At 41.2% G+C, this 14,849-nt stretch overlaps 1 protein-coding gene across 1 annotated transcript; it reads left to right on the top strand.

Moving 5' to 3' along the window:
- The first annotated feature begins 8,806 nt into the window (after nucleotides 1-8,806).
- LOC111949123 (uncharacterized) lies at nucleotides 8,807-14,402 on the top strand. Its single transcript, XM_078934833.1, has 3 exons — nucleotides 8,807-9,064; nucleotides 13,441-13,783; nucleotides 13,915-14,402. Exons 1-3 carry the CDS (start codon nucleotides 8,807-8,809, stop codon nucleotides 14,142-14,144), a joined length of 831 nt encoding a protein of 276 aa, XP_078790959.1. The 3' UTR covers nucleotides 14,145-14,402.
- Nucleotides 14,403-14,849: the final 447 nt, after the last annotated feature.

The raw sequence follows: 14,849 nt of genomic DNA, 5'->3' as shown, positions 1-14,849 counted from the left end.
TTTTGATTTTTGTTATTGTTGAACATTTAAAGATAGTGATTTGTCAATACTGTTCTGATAATGACTACTGAAACTTGTGAATTAGAGGTAATAATTAATGCGTTACAGTCCGAAAAGGCTTAACTGGAAGAAAAGTTAAACAGTGTTTACCTTGATGAGTCAGAAAAGGAACAAATTGAGGTACGCATAGGAGAGATTTGTGCAGACCTGGAAATACACAAAATAGAAATACAACCAGGTTCTCATGCTGACCCGGAATTTAGACGTTCTGAAAGAGAGAAACGTTTGACTGAAAGGATGTTTGAGTTGAAGAAAGATGAGTTGATAAAGAGAGAGAAAAGCTTTTTGTCAACTTACATGCAGTTCAAGGCAGAAGTTCAGTTGACAAGATATAAACTTAAAGTGCAATGCTCCAAATCAGAGCTAGTTGAGGGAATTCGTTCGATTGAACAGTCTGAATGTGATGTAAAACATAATTATGAGTCAATACGTGTAATAACTGCACCGCCTCAAGACATTTGGAGGAAAATGGACAGTTGTACATCAGTCTCTGCTGAACTCATTCTACTGTTGACAAGGCGTTATGAGTTTATGTTGAAGCAGTAAAAGAATCATTTCAGAAGTTACTCCAAAGACAGGATGCAAAGTCAATATATGGCTCAATGGTATCAAGAGCAGAAAAGAGTCAGCATGATTTAAGTTCTCAAAGCAGTCATGTAACAGCAAAAAGGGCAGAAGCTGCTGCACGCTTAGCAGCAAAAACGGCTGAAGTTAATCGAGAAATTGAAATTTCCACGCAGAGACGGGAGATTGTTGTTCAACAAGAAAGGCTAAAAATGTTGGAAATTCACAGGGATCTTGAGGCAATCGAAGCAGAATATAATGTGTATGTCGAAGAGAAAAAAAAAGGCAAATAAGAGACATTGAGGCAGAAGCCACTTCACTAAGTCAGTCGTTAGAACAGTGGCACAGTTCCTTGCAACCTCAAGTTCATCTGAGTGCAACTCCACTTCCTTTTCCAGCCACAAGAAATGTTCAGGATTCCGAGAAAGTTTTAGTTCCCCAAACTAGTGACATTCAGATCCCAGGTAAAGATAGTGACGTGTCCCTAGTTGAGGCACTGAAAGAATCCCTGACAATGACGAGACTTCCAGCTCCAGAACCGTTTGTGTTTAGTGGAGATCCTCTCAAGTTTGTAGAGTTGAGAACATGTTTCAAGGCTCTTATAGAAAGTGTTTGTGTAAGTTCAGCACGTAGACTGTTCTATTTAAAAAAAATACATAAGTGGAGAAACTCTTAGTGTGTTGGAGGGAACGTTCTATCGCAGTGACGAGGAAGCCTACGTTCAGGCTTGGGGGGCCTTAAATAAGCGATATGGCCATCCTTTTGTAATTCAGAGAGCATTCAGAGGAAAACTAAGCAGCTGGCCAAAGATTGGGTCAGAAGAGTCGCTTAGATTGAGAGAGTTCAGTGATTTTCTCGTTTCGTGTAAGAATGCAATGCCCTATGTGCAAGGTCTCAAGATTTTGGATGACTGTGAGGAAAATCAAAAAATACTCCTGAAACTTCCTGACTGGGTGACTGCTTGATGGAATAGACATGTGACTAAAACGTTGGATGAGGAAAAGGAATATCCTGGATTTGTGGAGTTTGCAGAATTTGTGGCAAAAGAAGCGCAAATAGTATGCAATCCAGTCTCATCTTTGTTTGCATTAAAATGACTTGAGAACCCAGTCAAGGAGCAAAAACGCTATAAGGCAAGTGCCTTGATTACAACAAAGACCATCAAAAACTCATGGACCTGTGGTGCAGTGCAGAGTAACAAATCAAATCCTGACACCTTTCCAGCTCGGAACAAAAGTCGGATTGAATTTATTTGCTGTAAGGAAAGTCACTTTATCTACAAATGTCACTTCAAGAAAAGAGAAAGTTTGTTACTGAAAACAACGTGTTTTGGCTGCCTCAGAGTTGGACACATTTCAAGGAACTGCCGCCAGAAAGCCAACTGTAATATTTGCAGGAAAAACCATCCCACTCCACTTCATGAAGATCATCCTAAAGTGGACAAATGTGAGACGCAGTTGGCAGAGGAAAATGCATCAGCAGTGTCTAACAATGTGAAAGTGGACCACAGTGATCAGACGTCAGTGATTGTTCCTGTCTGGCTGTCATGCACAAAAGGTAATGAACAAGAGACCTTGGTTTACGCCTTGCTAGACAAACAGAGCAGCAATACATTCATTGACAAAGAAATTTCGGACAAGCTCAAAGCAGACTCTGAACCTGTGAAGTTAAAACTTACAACAATGACAGACAAAGGTTCAATCATGCCAAGTTTTCGAGAAAGTGGATTAAAAGTAAGAGGGTACTACTCACAAGAGTACATAGAACTACCCCCTGCATATACTCATGAGTACATTCTGCTTGAACAAAACAGTGTACCCACTTGTAAAACAGCAGAAGCATGGCCTCACTTGCACAGTATTGCAAAAGAAATATCCAATCTGTTGGATTGTCCTGCTGGACTTCTGATTGGTTATGATTGTGCAAGAGCTCTAAAACCAAGAAAAGTAATCCCAGGCAACGACCATGACCCCTATGCAGTGAAAACAGACTTAGGATGGAGTATAGTGGGATCCATGAAGCCTTGGACAAGTGCTATGGATGTAACTGGAACATGACATCGTATATATTGAAAAACTTAAGCAGCAGCTACAAGTACCATGTAAATACAACTTAAGTACACTGTAAATTCCTTAAAAAGTACCATGTAAATACCCTGAAAGTACCCAGTAGTTACACAATTAGTACCATATAAATACCACTTAAGTACACTGCAAGTACTGTACTGTAAAAGAAAGCGTTACCGTAAATAAATAAACATGACCTTGTTCAAAAACACAAGCAACCAATAATTCTCTCATAAATATAAAAAAGATCATGATCATTCAATTGTGAAAAACCTGCACACAGATTTTAAATAATCCATTATATTGTCAAATAAATTTCATTTTGCTTTAAAAACCTGTTCACTATTTTAAAACAGCATTTTAAAATATTAATTTGAATCATGTTGAATATTATTAAGTTCTGCACTGCATTCTGGTGAACGAGTCCTGATTAAAAAACTGACACCAAAAGGGGGATCAGGTAAATTACGATACTACTGGGAAGATGCCATTCACACAGTTGTGAGACAAATGGGGCCTAACCTCACTATCTACGAGGTGAAACCAGAGAGGTAAAGGACAGTCTAGAGTGTTATACAGAAACCTGCTCATGTCATGTGATCACTTTCCTTTTGAACTGGAAAAAGACAGTCCCACAGTACACAAAAAGCAAACCAAAGACCAACCTGTTCAAAAATTTCAAGAGTCTGATGGCGAGGATAGTGGTGATGGATATTACCTTTATCAATTCAATTCAATTTTATTTGTTTAGCCCAAAATCACAACAACAGTTGTCTCGATGGGCTTCGAAGTAAAACGTGTAATCAAAAAGATCATGAATACAAAGAGTTCAACAGGAAAATACCAAAATGAATTAACAAACTGACTAAGCTATGCTGGCATCCCTGCCCTTAGACCCCCCTTTGCGGTAAGGAAAAACTCCTAAAAAAAACAGATTCCGGAAAAAACAAAGAAACCTCAGGGGTGCCCACATGAAGGAGGGATCCTCCCCCAGGACGGACAGGCGATTTACCAGAACTCTTAGAGATGAATTAACTTATCTAAATCTACAACTACACATTTAAAGTCCAGCAGACGAGCTTCATCCAGCCGTGGTTGGGGGGACAGTCAGGGGCGCGAGTCGAGCCGGAGACAGGAACCACAGCCAGGTGTAGGAGCAGGAGCAGAGACGAGGTACTCGGTCAGGAACAGAGCAGAGACGAGCCAGAGGCAGGATCCACAGCCAGGTGTAGGAGCGGGAGCAAAGGCGAGGTAAACGGTCAGGAACAGGAGCACGGATGAGCCAACTGGAAACTGGAAGCACTTCCACTCCTCAGGAGGGGAGAGGGAAAGAGGGACAATACATGAATCGCATTGCACCAAACAGAGGCATGGAGAACTGAATGATGAATAATGATCAAGAATAGAGAAGAGAGGAAGGGTAGAAGTAGAAGAGAAAAGAGGACAGAACCCCAGTGCACCATAGTTACCCCAGCTTCTCTTCTAGCAGCCTAGTAACAACTAATAGTTATTAAGTTTAATCTAAACACATTAACATTAAGTTAAATAATCTCTGAATACTAACTAGTCTGACAATAAGCCTTTCCAAAGAGGAATATTTTCAGTCAAACTTTGAATGTAGAAACTGTGTTGGCCTCTCTTACATGAGCTGGGAGTTTATTCCATAAAACAGGTGCTTGGTGGCTAAGAGACAAGAGTAAAATTAATAAGGATGTTTAAAAAAATAAAGCAAATTTCTAGTCCATTCCTGTGGCGAGTTATGATTTTTTAATATGCGCAATTCCACCACTAGGGGGAGCAAAGGACAAGCTAAACAGGTGAAACATAACTTTGCATGTGCCAAAAACGAAACCTAACAGCTCTGTGTCTAGGTAGGCAGTAGTTTGGTAGTAGGGCTAGGGATGGGTACCGCACCCCGGTTTTGTACGAGCCCCGGGGCCACATTCTTCAAGACTGCAGTATCGTTAAGAACCTGAACGGTTCTGCTATCGGTACTTGGAGAAGTCGCTTTTTTGTGTCCCACAAAATATAAACATTATCTGCCATACGTAACTCATCAAGTCAGTCAATTTTCCTTTAATTATTGAGGATTTTAATTTCGCTGCTATCGCTGAACAGGAGAGGTCTGTCTGGCTATTTGTGTGCGTGGGGGGCGGGGCTGTTCAAACAGTACGCACCGCGCACACACACAAGACAAGACAGTGCACACACAGTCCATAGCGATCTCATAGGGGATACGTGAGCGCATCCTTAAAATAATATAATGTATTGGTTTTACTGGATTTAAAGAAAAATAAATAAACAGGAGTCTGTATCAAAGTGAATTTGTTTCCATCATCTCACTTAACTTAACTTTGGGTGTTTTACAGACAAAAGTCTATTCAAAGTTATGGAAAATGGACAAAAGATCAAAAGGAAGCATCACGCTTATAAAGAATAAAAATAATTAGTTTAAATAATTAACTGAATATCCTGTCTGGAACATTCTCATGTATAAATTAAAATGTTTTGTTAAAAAAAACAATGTTGCAAAATAAGGAAATGAAACACTATGTTCTTGATTTGTTTTTTTAATTTATTTTTCGTCCTCACAAAGTATCGATAAGAGTATCGTTAAAATACCGGATTGATAAGAGTAGTAATACCGTTAAAACCTTAATGATACCCATCCCTAAGTAGAGCATAACCACTGTTCTGTTGCCATTATAATGATCAGTAGTTATACCCAATGACCAAAATATTGTCAAAAAAAAAAAAAAAAAAAGTTTGAAGTGGTGAGCTTTCCAGGAAAATTCATTCATTCATCTTCTTGACCGCTTTTCCCTTTCGGGGTCACGGGGTTGCCGGAGCCTATCCCAGCCACTTGGGCGTAGGCCAGGAAAATGGAAAGCGTTTTACTTGTTCACAGAGCTGAATGCAAACCTGAATGCTTGGTATGTCAACAGGTTGCAGTGCTGCAAGAATATAACATTCAGCACCACTATGAGACCCTCCAAAGAAAATTTCACCATTTGCAGTTAAGAAAAAAAAGATTTAGCAACTATTACCTGGACCGATAAATAACCATCTGGATTTACTGTAGCTGCTACGTCAGTGAAGGAGCAGTGACACCTAGCTACCTTATTGCAAACAAGTTGGAGCAAACATCCGAACCATTTTCTGATGGTGAACTTTTGAAAAATGCTGAAGGCTGCAGACGTCTTGTTCCCAAAAAGCAGTCGACCTTAAACATGAGTCTGTCAAGAATTACGACTTCAGACACATCTCTGATGAAACATGGGCAGCCATATGAAGGAATCCAGTCATTTATTGTATTTTCCGTCACTATTGATGAAAACACCAACATCACATATAACTGAATATTTATTAGAGGTGATGAAGAGACGTCACAGTGGAGTTTCTGGAGTTGATGGACACAACAACAACTGATGACAGTCAGCTCTCTAGTTACTGTGCTGGACGATGTTGAAGTGAACTGGTCACATGAAGTAATTTTGGTCACTGATGGTGCTCCATCAAAGGTCAGTAAGAAGGCAGATTTTGCCACAAAATTAGGCAGCAAACAAGGAAAAGATTTTTATAATAATGGACATTTCATTGCGTTTTCCACACTTGAATGACAGTAAACATGTTTCTGCACAGGATCTGAATCCTGATATTGACGGTCTGGTGAAATTTCAGGAGAGAAAGGAGGTTAACTCCAAACTCCTATGTTCACAAACGTTTGCAAGTTTAATTTTGTCATTATTTGGACGTTTACATTTTAGGAAGATGTTTCATTTCTTTCTGTAGCCCCTCTTGAATTTATTATCAGGATTGCTTCATTGTCAGATTTAAAATATTCAAACTGTATAAAATTGAATAAACCAATATTTTTTTTAATTGAAATTAATTTTATTTAAGATCCATTGGCCTCTGTGAATGAATGTGATAAGGCATGTTTTCCAATTGAGTAAAACAAAACAAAAACAAAGCTGTTATTTTACCTTTACGCTACTGGTCCGGCCCACTTGAGATCAGAAGGGCGGAATGTTGCCCTCGAACCAAATTGAGTTTGACACTCCTGACCTGGACTATGAGGTCCTTAATATAGGACGGGGCCAGTCCATGCAAGGCCTTATAGGTTAACAGGAGGATCTTGAACTTGATTCATTTACTAGTTCCTGCTAACAATCTAGCTGCTGCGTTCTGAACTAGCTGGAGACTTCTTAAGGAAGTCTTAGGACACGCTGCTAACTAGGAGTTACAGTAATCCAGCCTCGACGTAACAAATGCAATGGATGAATTTTTCAGCATAACTCTTAGAAAGTCAAGCACTACCTCAGCTTCCAGTGACTCAATCATTAGACCCTACAGCTGAGACAGCCTCCCCAGTTGTGGAACATCAGCCTTTAGCACCAGAGCCTGCTGCACCATCACCAGATATCCCTGGTGGAGACAACCTGGATGTGGCTGACTCTCCGCCTGAGATGGAAACAAAGGAGGCAACAACTTAGGCGGCTGATAGTTAGCCTCTCAGCTCAACATCTAGCCCTTCTCCACACTACCCACCGACCGCATTGCGAGAGGCACCCGCCAAGACACATGACCTATGACCAGCAAGGCATTCCATCCTGCTATAGCGCCCAGCCCACACCACAACTGTTTCCTCTGTACCCAGGACTGGACCAGTGGCTGTTAACTTTACAGCCATGCTATGCTCAGTTTCCTAGTACGTGTGGACTTCAGCAAACATAAATGGATGACATTTGTCTGGAGCACACATCACGACTCTACTTAAAGACTCTTATTCAGCATGTGAAGGTGTTTTATGATAACCACCAACATTACGCTGCCAATAGGAAAGGTTCATGCAAATACTGGGCATAACTTCCAAGGGACGTCAGCCTACTGACATGAAATATGGTTAAGTCATTGGGCAAAATTGTTAAGAGGACTGAGATTTATTTTGTTGGTAAGCCCCGTCTGAACTTTTTCCTAATCAGCGATCCTATCATCGCCACAGATTTCAGCTCTTCCATCTGCCAAAAACTAAACTCTCTCGCTGCTAATAAGGTGACAGACTGGAGGACATTCAAGGAAACCGTCATCCAGGTGGCGCACACTGTCCTCAGACGCTTCCAAACCCCCCCCAAGAAATTCTTGGATATCAGAGAGGACTTTTAAGATCATCGATCAGCGACGAGACGCCCAGCTCCGTGGTAACTTGAAAGAGTACAGCTGACTGAACCATCAGCGAAACACGGCCACAGCTGAGGACAGAGAGAAGGTCTGGCAAGCTGAAGCCCAGCGCCTCAAATTTGCATCTCAAAATAACAACATAAGCAGCATTTAGTCTGTTGCATCAAGCCTGCGGTGGCCCACGCATAATTACAGCCCTGGTAAAAGACACAGATGGCAAACTTATTACAAATGAAGAAAACTGCCTTAAGCGCTGGAAAGACCACTTTAGCCGCCTCCTGCAGCACAGCAATGTCTCAATTGACTCCATCAGCCCGGAGGCTGCAAACAGTGCTTCCCTAAGTGCTGTTTGTAGAACAGATCTTATTACATCCCAAGAAGTCAGAACCGCTCTAAAACATCTTAACGGGAAAGTTCCTAGTATTTTTGCCAATACCGCTGAGATGCTAAAATCAGGTGGAGACTGCATGATCGAGTGGCTAACCAACATCTTTAATGAGGTGTGGGAGTCACAGAAGCTTCCAAGGGACTGGACTAGAGGGGTTATCCTGCCCCTCTGGAAAGGCAAGGGTGATATGATGAACTGCAACAACCACAGAGGCATAACACTTCTCTCCATTCCTGGCAAGCTCTTCACCAGGATCTTGCTCAACCGTGCTCTCCCAGCCATCAGAAGCAGCCGACGTCCCCAACAGGCTGGCTTTATGCCCAACCGCTCCACAACAGACCACATCTCTGCTGTCCATCTACTCATAGAGAAGACCTAGAAATTCTGTAAAGATCGCCATCTCTACATTGTGTTCATAGATCTAAAGGCTGCATTTGATAACGTCTGCCATCCCTGACTGTGGAATATCCTTAAGTCCCTTGGAGCACCACCCAAGATTTTCTGATTAGTCTGCTCTACAGCAACGCAGAAAGCTGTGCCCACGTAAATGGCAAAGACTCAGATTGGTTTCCCCATCTCCAGTGGTGTTTGCCAGGGATGTGTGGCAGCTCCCGATCTTTTTAACTGCATCATAGATCAGCTGATGTCCCAGGTCTGTGAGCAAGTCCCTGAAGTGTCTCTTGGCAATTACCATTTGACTGACCTGGAGTATGCCGACGACACCATCCTGTTCAGCACATCCCTCAGCCAGCTAAGAATTGCTCTGAGCATTTACAGCAAAGAAGCAATGAAGTGTGGTCTCAAGGTGAACTGGATAAAAACCAAATTCATGCACGTTGGTGATGGCCCAGACCCACCCCCTCTCCAGCTTAGCATTGCTTTGCATACCTGGGATCCATAGTGTTGGTGACCTAAAACCAGAAATCACCCGCAGAAAGGCACTGGCAACATCAGCTCTGCAGTCTCTCAAAAAACCACTATGGCGTCATCAAAACATCACGCGCAAGCTCTGGATCTACAACATAGGTGTACTCTTCATTGTGCTTTAGGGTTCAGAGACATGGCCCTTAAGAGCTTAGCTGCAAGAATAGATTGAGTCGACAGCCGGGCTCTCAGGACCATTGAGAACATCAAGTGGCCCCAACGTGTCTAACAGAGCCTTAAGAGCCCAAACCTGCCAGCCCCAAGCATCCTGCGCCATGCGCATCAGATGGTTCGGCCATGTTCTCCATCTTCCCTCTTACCATCCGACGCGAGACATTTTGCAGTTTAACCCAGGGGCTGCGGGCTGGAAACGACCAAGGCAAACCACGTACTCGGTGGGCAGACGTCATTGCAGGAGATGTTAAACCTTATGCGGTTGCTATGAAGGATGCTGAGCTACTGGCACAAGACCGGAAAATATGGAAGACCCTTGTTTTTTTTGGTCGGCTCTGCGCACCGAGAGGGCATGGCCCTCCCCCTGCCAGAACCTTGATGATACAGAAGGGAAAAAAAAAAAAAAAAAAAAAAAAAAAACTAAACAAAGTTTTATTTCTTGAGGGTGAAAACTCTGATAATCAGAAAACACTGAAATCAGAACAGTGATCTTTAATAAAGTCTTTCAAACTGAACATGAACAGTTACTTTAAACCCAAATACAATGAAAAATGAATCTTGAGAAACTATTCAGTGAGTCACTGTTTGAATGGAGGTCCACCTGAAGGCTGATGCTCAACTAGACCCTCAGCAACCAAACCTGCAGATGCAGTTAGTTGCTTACTAAAAGATATTCTGACCATTTGTGTGACCAAGGTACCGCCATTGCAGAGAGGAGCCACCCAAAAAAAATTGCTGACACAATAAAAGCTTGTAAAAATTTTAAATTAAAATTTAAAATCTGTTGTTGCAGTTTTACTCTGACGCTGTACACAGATAAAATTGAAGGAAACGCAGGAATAAAAACAGGAAGGCTGAGCCAAGGCCGTGGACTAAGCAAGTACGTGGTAGCGCACCTCACTCCACTCCGTGCTGAAAACAAAACCGACACACAATGAGAAAAACGTGCCAACGAAACTTCCACTACACACTAAAAAGGGAAATAAACAAATACAGTGAGGGAACACGCTGCCACATCCCCAGCACCCGACTCAGACCTATACAACAATAAAGAGAATCAGAGTCAACCACACAATAAATACAGCATCGCTCTAAAAACACACTAAAATGTATAAAAAAAAAAAGGGTGGGTACAGAACACGCAGTGGCTCATGACATCTGCAACACCTCCAGCCTGCAGCCGCTTACAGCATCTAGCTAAAAGAGCAGAATATAAATGAGTAAATGGTGATCTACATCCTCCTAACAAGATGGGCTTTAGCCATACATACCACCATGCAGGCAGCCACTGTCTATCCACTCACTCCCTGTTCCTTATATAGGGACACTCACAGCTGAACCAAATCCCCAATCAAGTAGGCATGCACCTGTCACAGGCAGACTTGCCGGTTACATCTGCATCTAAACATCCAAAAAGCTTCTCTTTTCTTCAGTAGATCCATGTCAGTCCAACTGTTGGAACAGTTTCAAGCTTTTTCAGCTCCAAGAAATCCAAACCTCTGAGTCAGAAATCTGAATCATTTAGAGATAAAATGATAAAACAGATCAAACTTTCATCTTCAACTTTTCAAAGTTTAGGTAAAGTTTTGATTTGGAGACAGTGTTGTTGTTAGACACTGATGCTATGAAGCTATGATGCTACAATGCTATGATGAAATGCTATAGAGCTGTTCTGTGTGTCACTAATGTGTTTTCAAGGACCAGTTTAAAGTCCAAGAATATTTTTTAACACCGGACTTTAAGACGGATAAACGGATAAATACAGCTAATTTAATTTATAGGTCATTCATAAAACCTTTTATGTTCTATTTAACAGAATTGAATCCACAGTTTATTAGTGGCGTCTTTGTAAAATTACAAAGCTGGTGTTGACCCCCCCCCCCCCCCCCCCTTCCCTTGAGAGAGTTCTACATCTTTACTGTCATTGACACAATGACAGTAAAGATGTAGAACTCTCTCAAGGGAGTAATAACAATAATTAAACATTTTATTATGTTTCCCAACTGTTTATGTTTTTTCATAAAAAATATAATCCCCTTTAGGCAGAATTATGCAATCTCTAGTAAATCTGTCCTTGTTTCCTCTGCATGTTTCAATATGAGTTTGCAGTTAATTGACAATAAAATGTCTTTATTCCATTTATAAATTACTGTTATGCAATTTTATTTTCTCAAAAACATTTCAAGAACTGGTTTTTCATCTCTTTAAAGGTACAGAGGGAAGTTTTCAGCACAATGTTTGCTGCTGAAATAAGGAAAACACAAAAAAGTCATTTGTGAAAGAAAAAGAAAAACTTCATTGATGGTGAGAAACACCAAAAACAGATACTTGGATTAGAAATCAATAAAGGAGTTACTGAGAAAAAGATTATTAAGAAGTAAAAAGTAAAAACAATTGTTCTGGTGACTCTTTCCTGTTATTTAATTATCATTGTCTGAAGTCAAACTCTTATAAGGTTTTTCTGTGTAAAATAATTTGGCGGATAAAAAATGTGTTTGGCTGATTTTTTTTATTTACCGGCACAACTTGATCGTTGGCTAGAAAATAGAATTTCAGCTCTTTTCTACAAAACAGCAGAGCTTCAGAAAGAAGCATTTTCTAAATGTTCCAGAGTCTCTGTCCTGGACTTTTAGGAACTGATCCTTCCAGAATGTGAATGTGGATTTGAGCTTCTTCATGGTCTCCATCTGCAGTTTTCATTGAATCAGCTTCTCTAGTTTCAGAAACACAAACTGCTCTGGTTCAGAGAAATGTTCTGTTCAGACAGAATGGGATTGAAACCCAAAGTGTGGTTTTCTCAGAGGAGCAGAGATCTTTCTGCTTCTGTTTGACTGCATGAAAGCAGCAGAGACCAGAAGTGAGACAGAAACTCTGAGAGTGGAAGTGAGCTCTGAATGCTGAATGTGTCTGTGTTTGGACTCCCAGCAGAACTGTGCTGCTCTCTCATGTTCCTGTGGTTTCAGGAGGAGCAGAAGAAAACAGACTGATGGACTTCAGGATAACTGAACACGTGCACAACTCTACATTTCCTCTTTCATGCTGTCACTTCCTGCATGAATCTTTCATCTAATAACTGCAGGAATATTTGTCATTTTCTTCTCTCATTTCACACAGCAGTTCACCAAGTTCCTCCAATGCAGACACAGACAGTCATGTTGATCTGAACATTAGAGAAACTCATCATGGAGCTGAAATATGATCCTGATTCACTCAGATGACACTTTAACAGCACACAGGTTTTTGGAGCACACTTTCTCACTGTGTGGGTCTGGCTGGTACTACCTCATCTTTGGATCTGGAACTGGACTGTTTGTAACGGGTAAGAAGAACCATTTCTGCTCCTTCAGCTGTTTGATTGTAGAAAATGTGTTTCAAGTCAGTTTCTGCTGCTTCAGCTTCACATGTTAGTTTGTTCATCATTAGAATTCATCAAGCAGCCATTGTTCCAGAAGAAAAGCTGAATCATTTCTGCAAACATGTTGAAATCTCACTGAACAACTAAACTGATTCTTGATTTCTGCAAATCTGAGTGATGTTCCAAATATTTAGAGTTTGATGGTCTCACTGATTCTGGAACATCTGCTGGTTTCTGAGAACGAGATCAGATCTGAGCTTCAACTGAATTGAACTGAAGTTTGGAAACAAAACTGAGGAAAATTATCATTTTAAAGTAAATATTGATTCACTGAAAGTTGTTTAAATAGATTTTGACTTTGAACTTGTTGAATTAATTTCCTGGATAACAAAGATAAAATTGTTTAATGTTGATTACTATAAAAATGTTATCATAGAATGACAAAAGTCTTTTATGAATTAAAATAAAGGTGTTTAAGCATTGTCTATTTTTGTCTAGTTTATTTTTCACTTCCAAATTTCTAAAGATCTTTTTCTTCCAAATGAGTTAGTCTGAGTGTAGAAATGATTTGCAGCCGTCGTGTCTCCTGATGACGGTTTGATGTGAAGCTGAATCCAGTGAGTGAAGTGAACTTTGTGCTGCATTGATGAGGAGTTTAGTGATCAGAGTTCATGGAGTTTCCAGGATCAGACTGAATGCACTTCTGGAAGCTGCTGTTGACTGTGTGAGTGTGTGTCTGTGCTGCTTGTTGCTGCTGTCAAACTTCAGATGAGTCCGTAGTGAAGCCCGTGGTGAGCGTGTACCCAGCAGCATCCAGAGTCCATGTGGAGGGGAGCAGCTCCCTGCTGTGTCTGGCCTCAGCCATGTTTCCTCCTGTGGTCCAGTTCTCCTGGAAAAGACAGAAGAACAACGGACCACTGGAGGACCTGACCTCTGAAGAGCAGCTGGATCTCAGAGAGTCGGGACGCAGCGCCTCCATCCTGCTGCTCCATCAGCAAGAGGACAGCTCCTATAAATACATCTGCTCCGTCAAACATGAGGGGGGCACAGTGGAGGCCCAAACACAACAAGGTAATGAAGGCTTGGTGACTGTGTTCAACAGAGATTCAGCTTCATGCTGACTCTTTCTGACTCTTTCTCTGTTTCAGAGGTTCCTGCACTTCCAGCTGCAGGTTCCACAGCAGCTCCAACATCCCATCCAGCAGCTCCAACATCCCATCCAGCATCTTCCAGCATTCTAGCAGAGGGAACAGCCTCTGTTCCTCCTCTGGACCTGGTGAAGCTGTCCTTCCAGTCTGAGTGCAGGGTGAAGCTGCTCTGCCTGCTGTACTCAGTGCTGATAGTGAAGAGTCTGGTGTACTGCTGTGGACTCTCTCTGCTGATGATCCTCAGAAACAAGGGAGCATCCACCAACTCCAGACATGCTGAATGACTGTTTTCTGCTCGTCTTTTCTCTCCATCAAATCTCCTCCTTTCATCTCCTTCATCACTTTGATCACAGTTCTCAAATGTTCTTCATGACTTGCTGTAGATCCTTCATCAAACTGTCAGCTGTGTTGTAGAGATGGAACTTTGCAGTTTTCTGCTTTTTCATTTACATTTTCTGTTTCTACACATTGATCCATATTCTTACATTTTATTTGCAACAATTTTCTCAATAAACTCAAAGACAATTTTCTTGTTTGAAGACATTTAACTGTAAGTTTGTGATTCTTTCAAGAACATCAACAAATCAAAAGTTTCCATGCAGCAGAATAAAGACAGAGAGCAGAGAGGAGGGAGGTTGATGAGTGAACAGCAGCAGATATGAATCTGCTCTCAGTGGTTTGGATTACAGGAAATGCTGCTGACAGACAATCAAACTGCCTGCAGATGTGTGTGTTTGTGCTCTGCAGCCTTCACACCCTGAACTCTGGCTACACAATTGAAAACAAACACAAAAGAAATAAAAAAAACATTATTTTTGTTTTTCTGATTATGACAAATATTCTCCTGTGTTGTGTTTTAAACATTGGTTTCAGTGAATATAGAGTCACAAATTCCAAAATACATGTATTCATATTTTATTTCTTCATGAGGATTCTGAATTCAGAGCTTTAAATGAATCATCACTTCCATTGTCTCTAATCATGGGTAG

The sequence above is a fragment of the Oryzias latipes genome, chromosome 17 (assembly GCF_053564925.1).
Source record: "Oryzias latipes strain Hd-rR chromosome 17, Olatipes_Hd-rR_3.1".
In the NCBI taxonomy this organism is placed as follows: Eukaryota; Metazoa; Chordata; class Actinopteri; order Beloniformes; family Adrianichthyidae; genus Oryzias; species Oryzias latipes.
This window is presented reverse-complemented; position numbering and strand designations above follow the sequence as displayed.

What these genes read in the sequence shown, in the direction of transcription:
- LOC111949123 (XM_078934833.1), top strand. Translation starts at nt 8,807, where the DNA reads ATGGCAAAGACTCAGATTGGTTTCCCCATCTCCAGTGGTGTTTGCCAG. An exon ending in CAATGAAGTGTGGTCTCAAG is followed by an intron (nt 9,065 to 13,440) that starts GTGAACTGGATA and finishes TTGACTGTGTGA; the next exon opens with GTGTGTGTCTGTGCTGCTTG. An exon ending in GGAGGCCCAAACACAACAAG is followed by an intron (nt 13,784 to 13,914) that starts GTAATGAAGGCT and finishes CATCCCATCCAG; the next exon opens with CAGCTCCAACATCCCATCCA.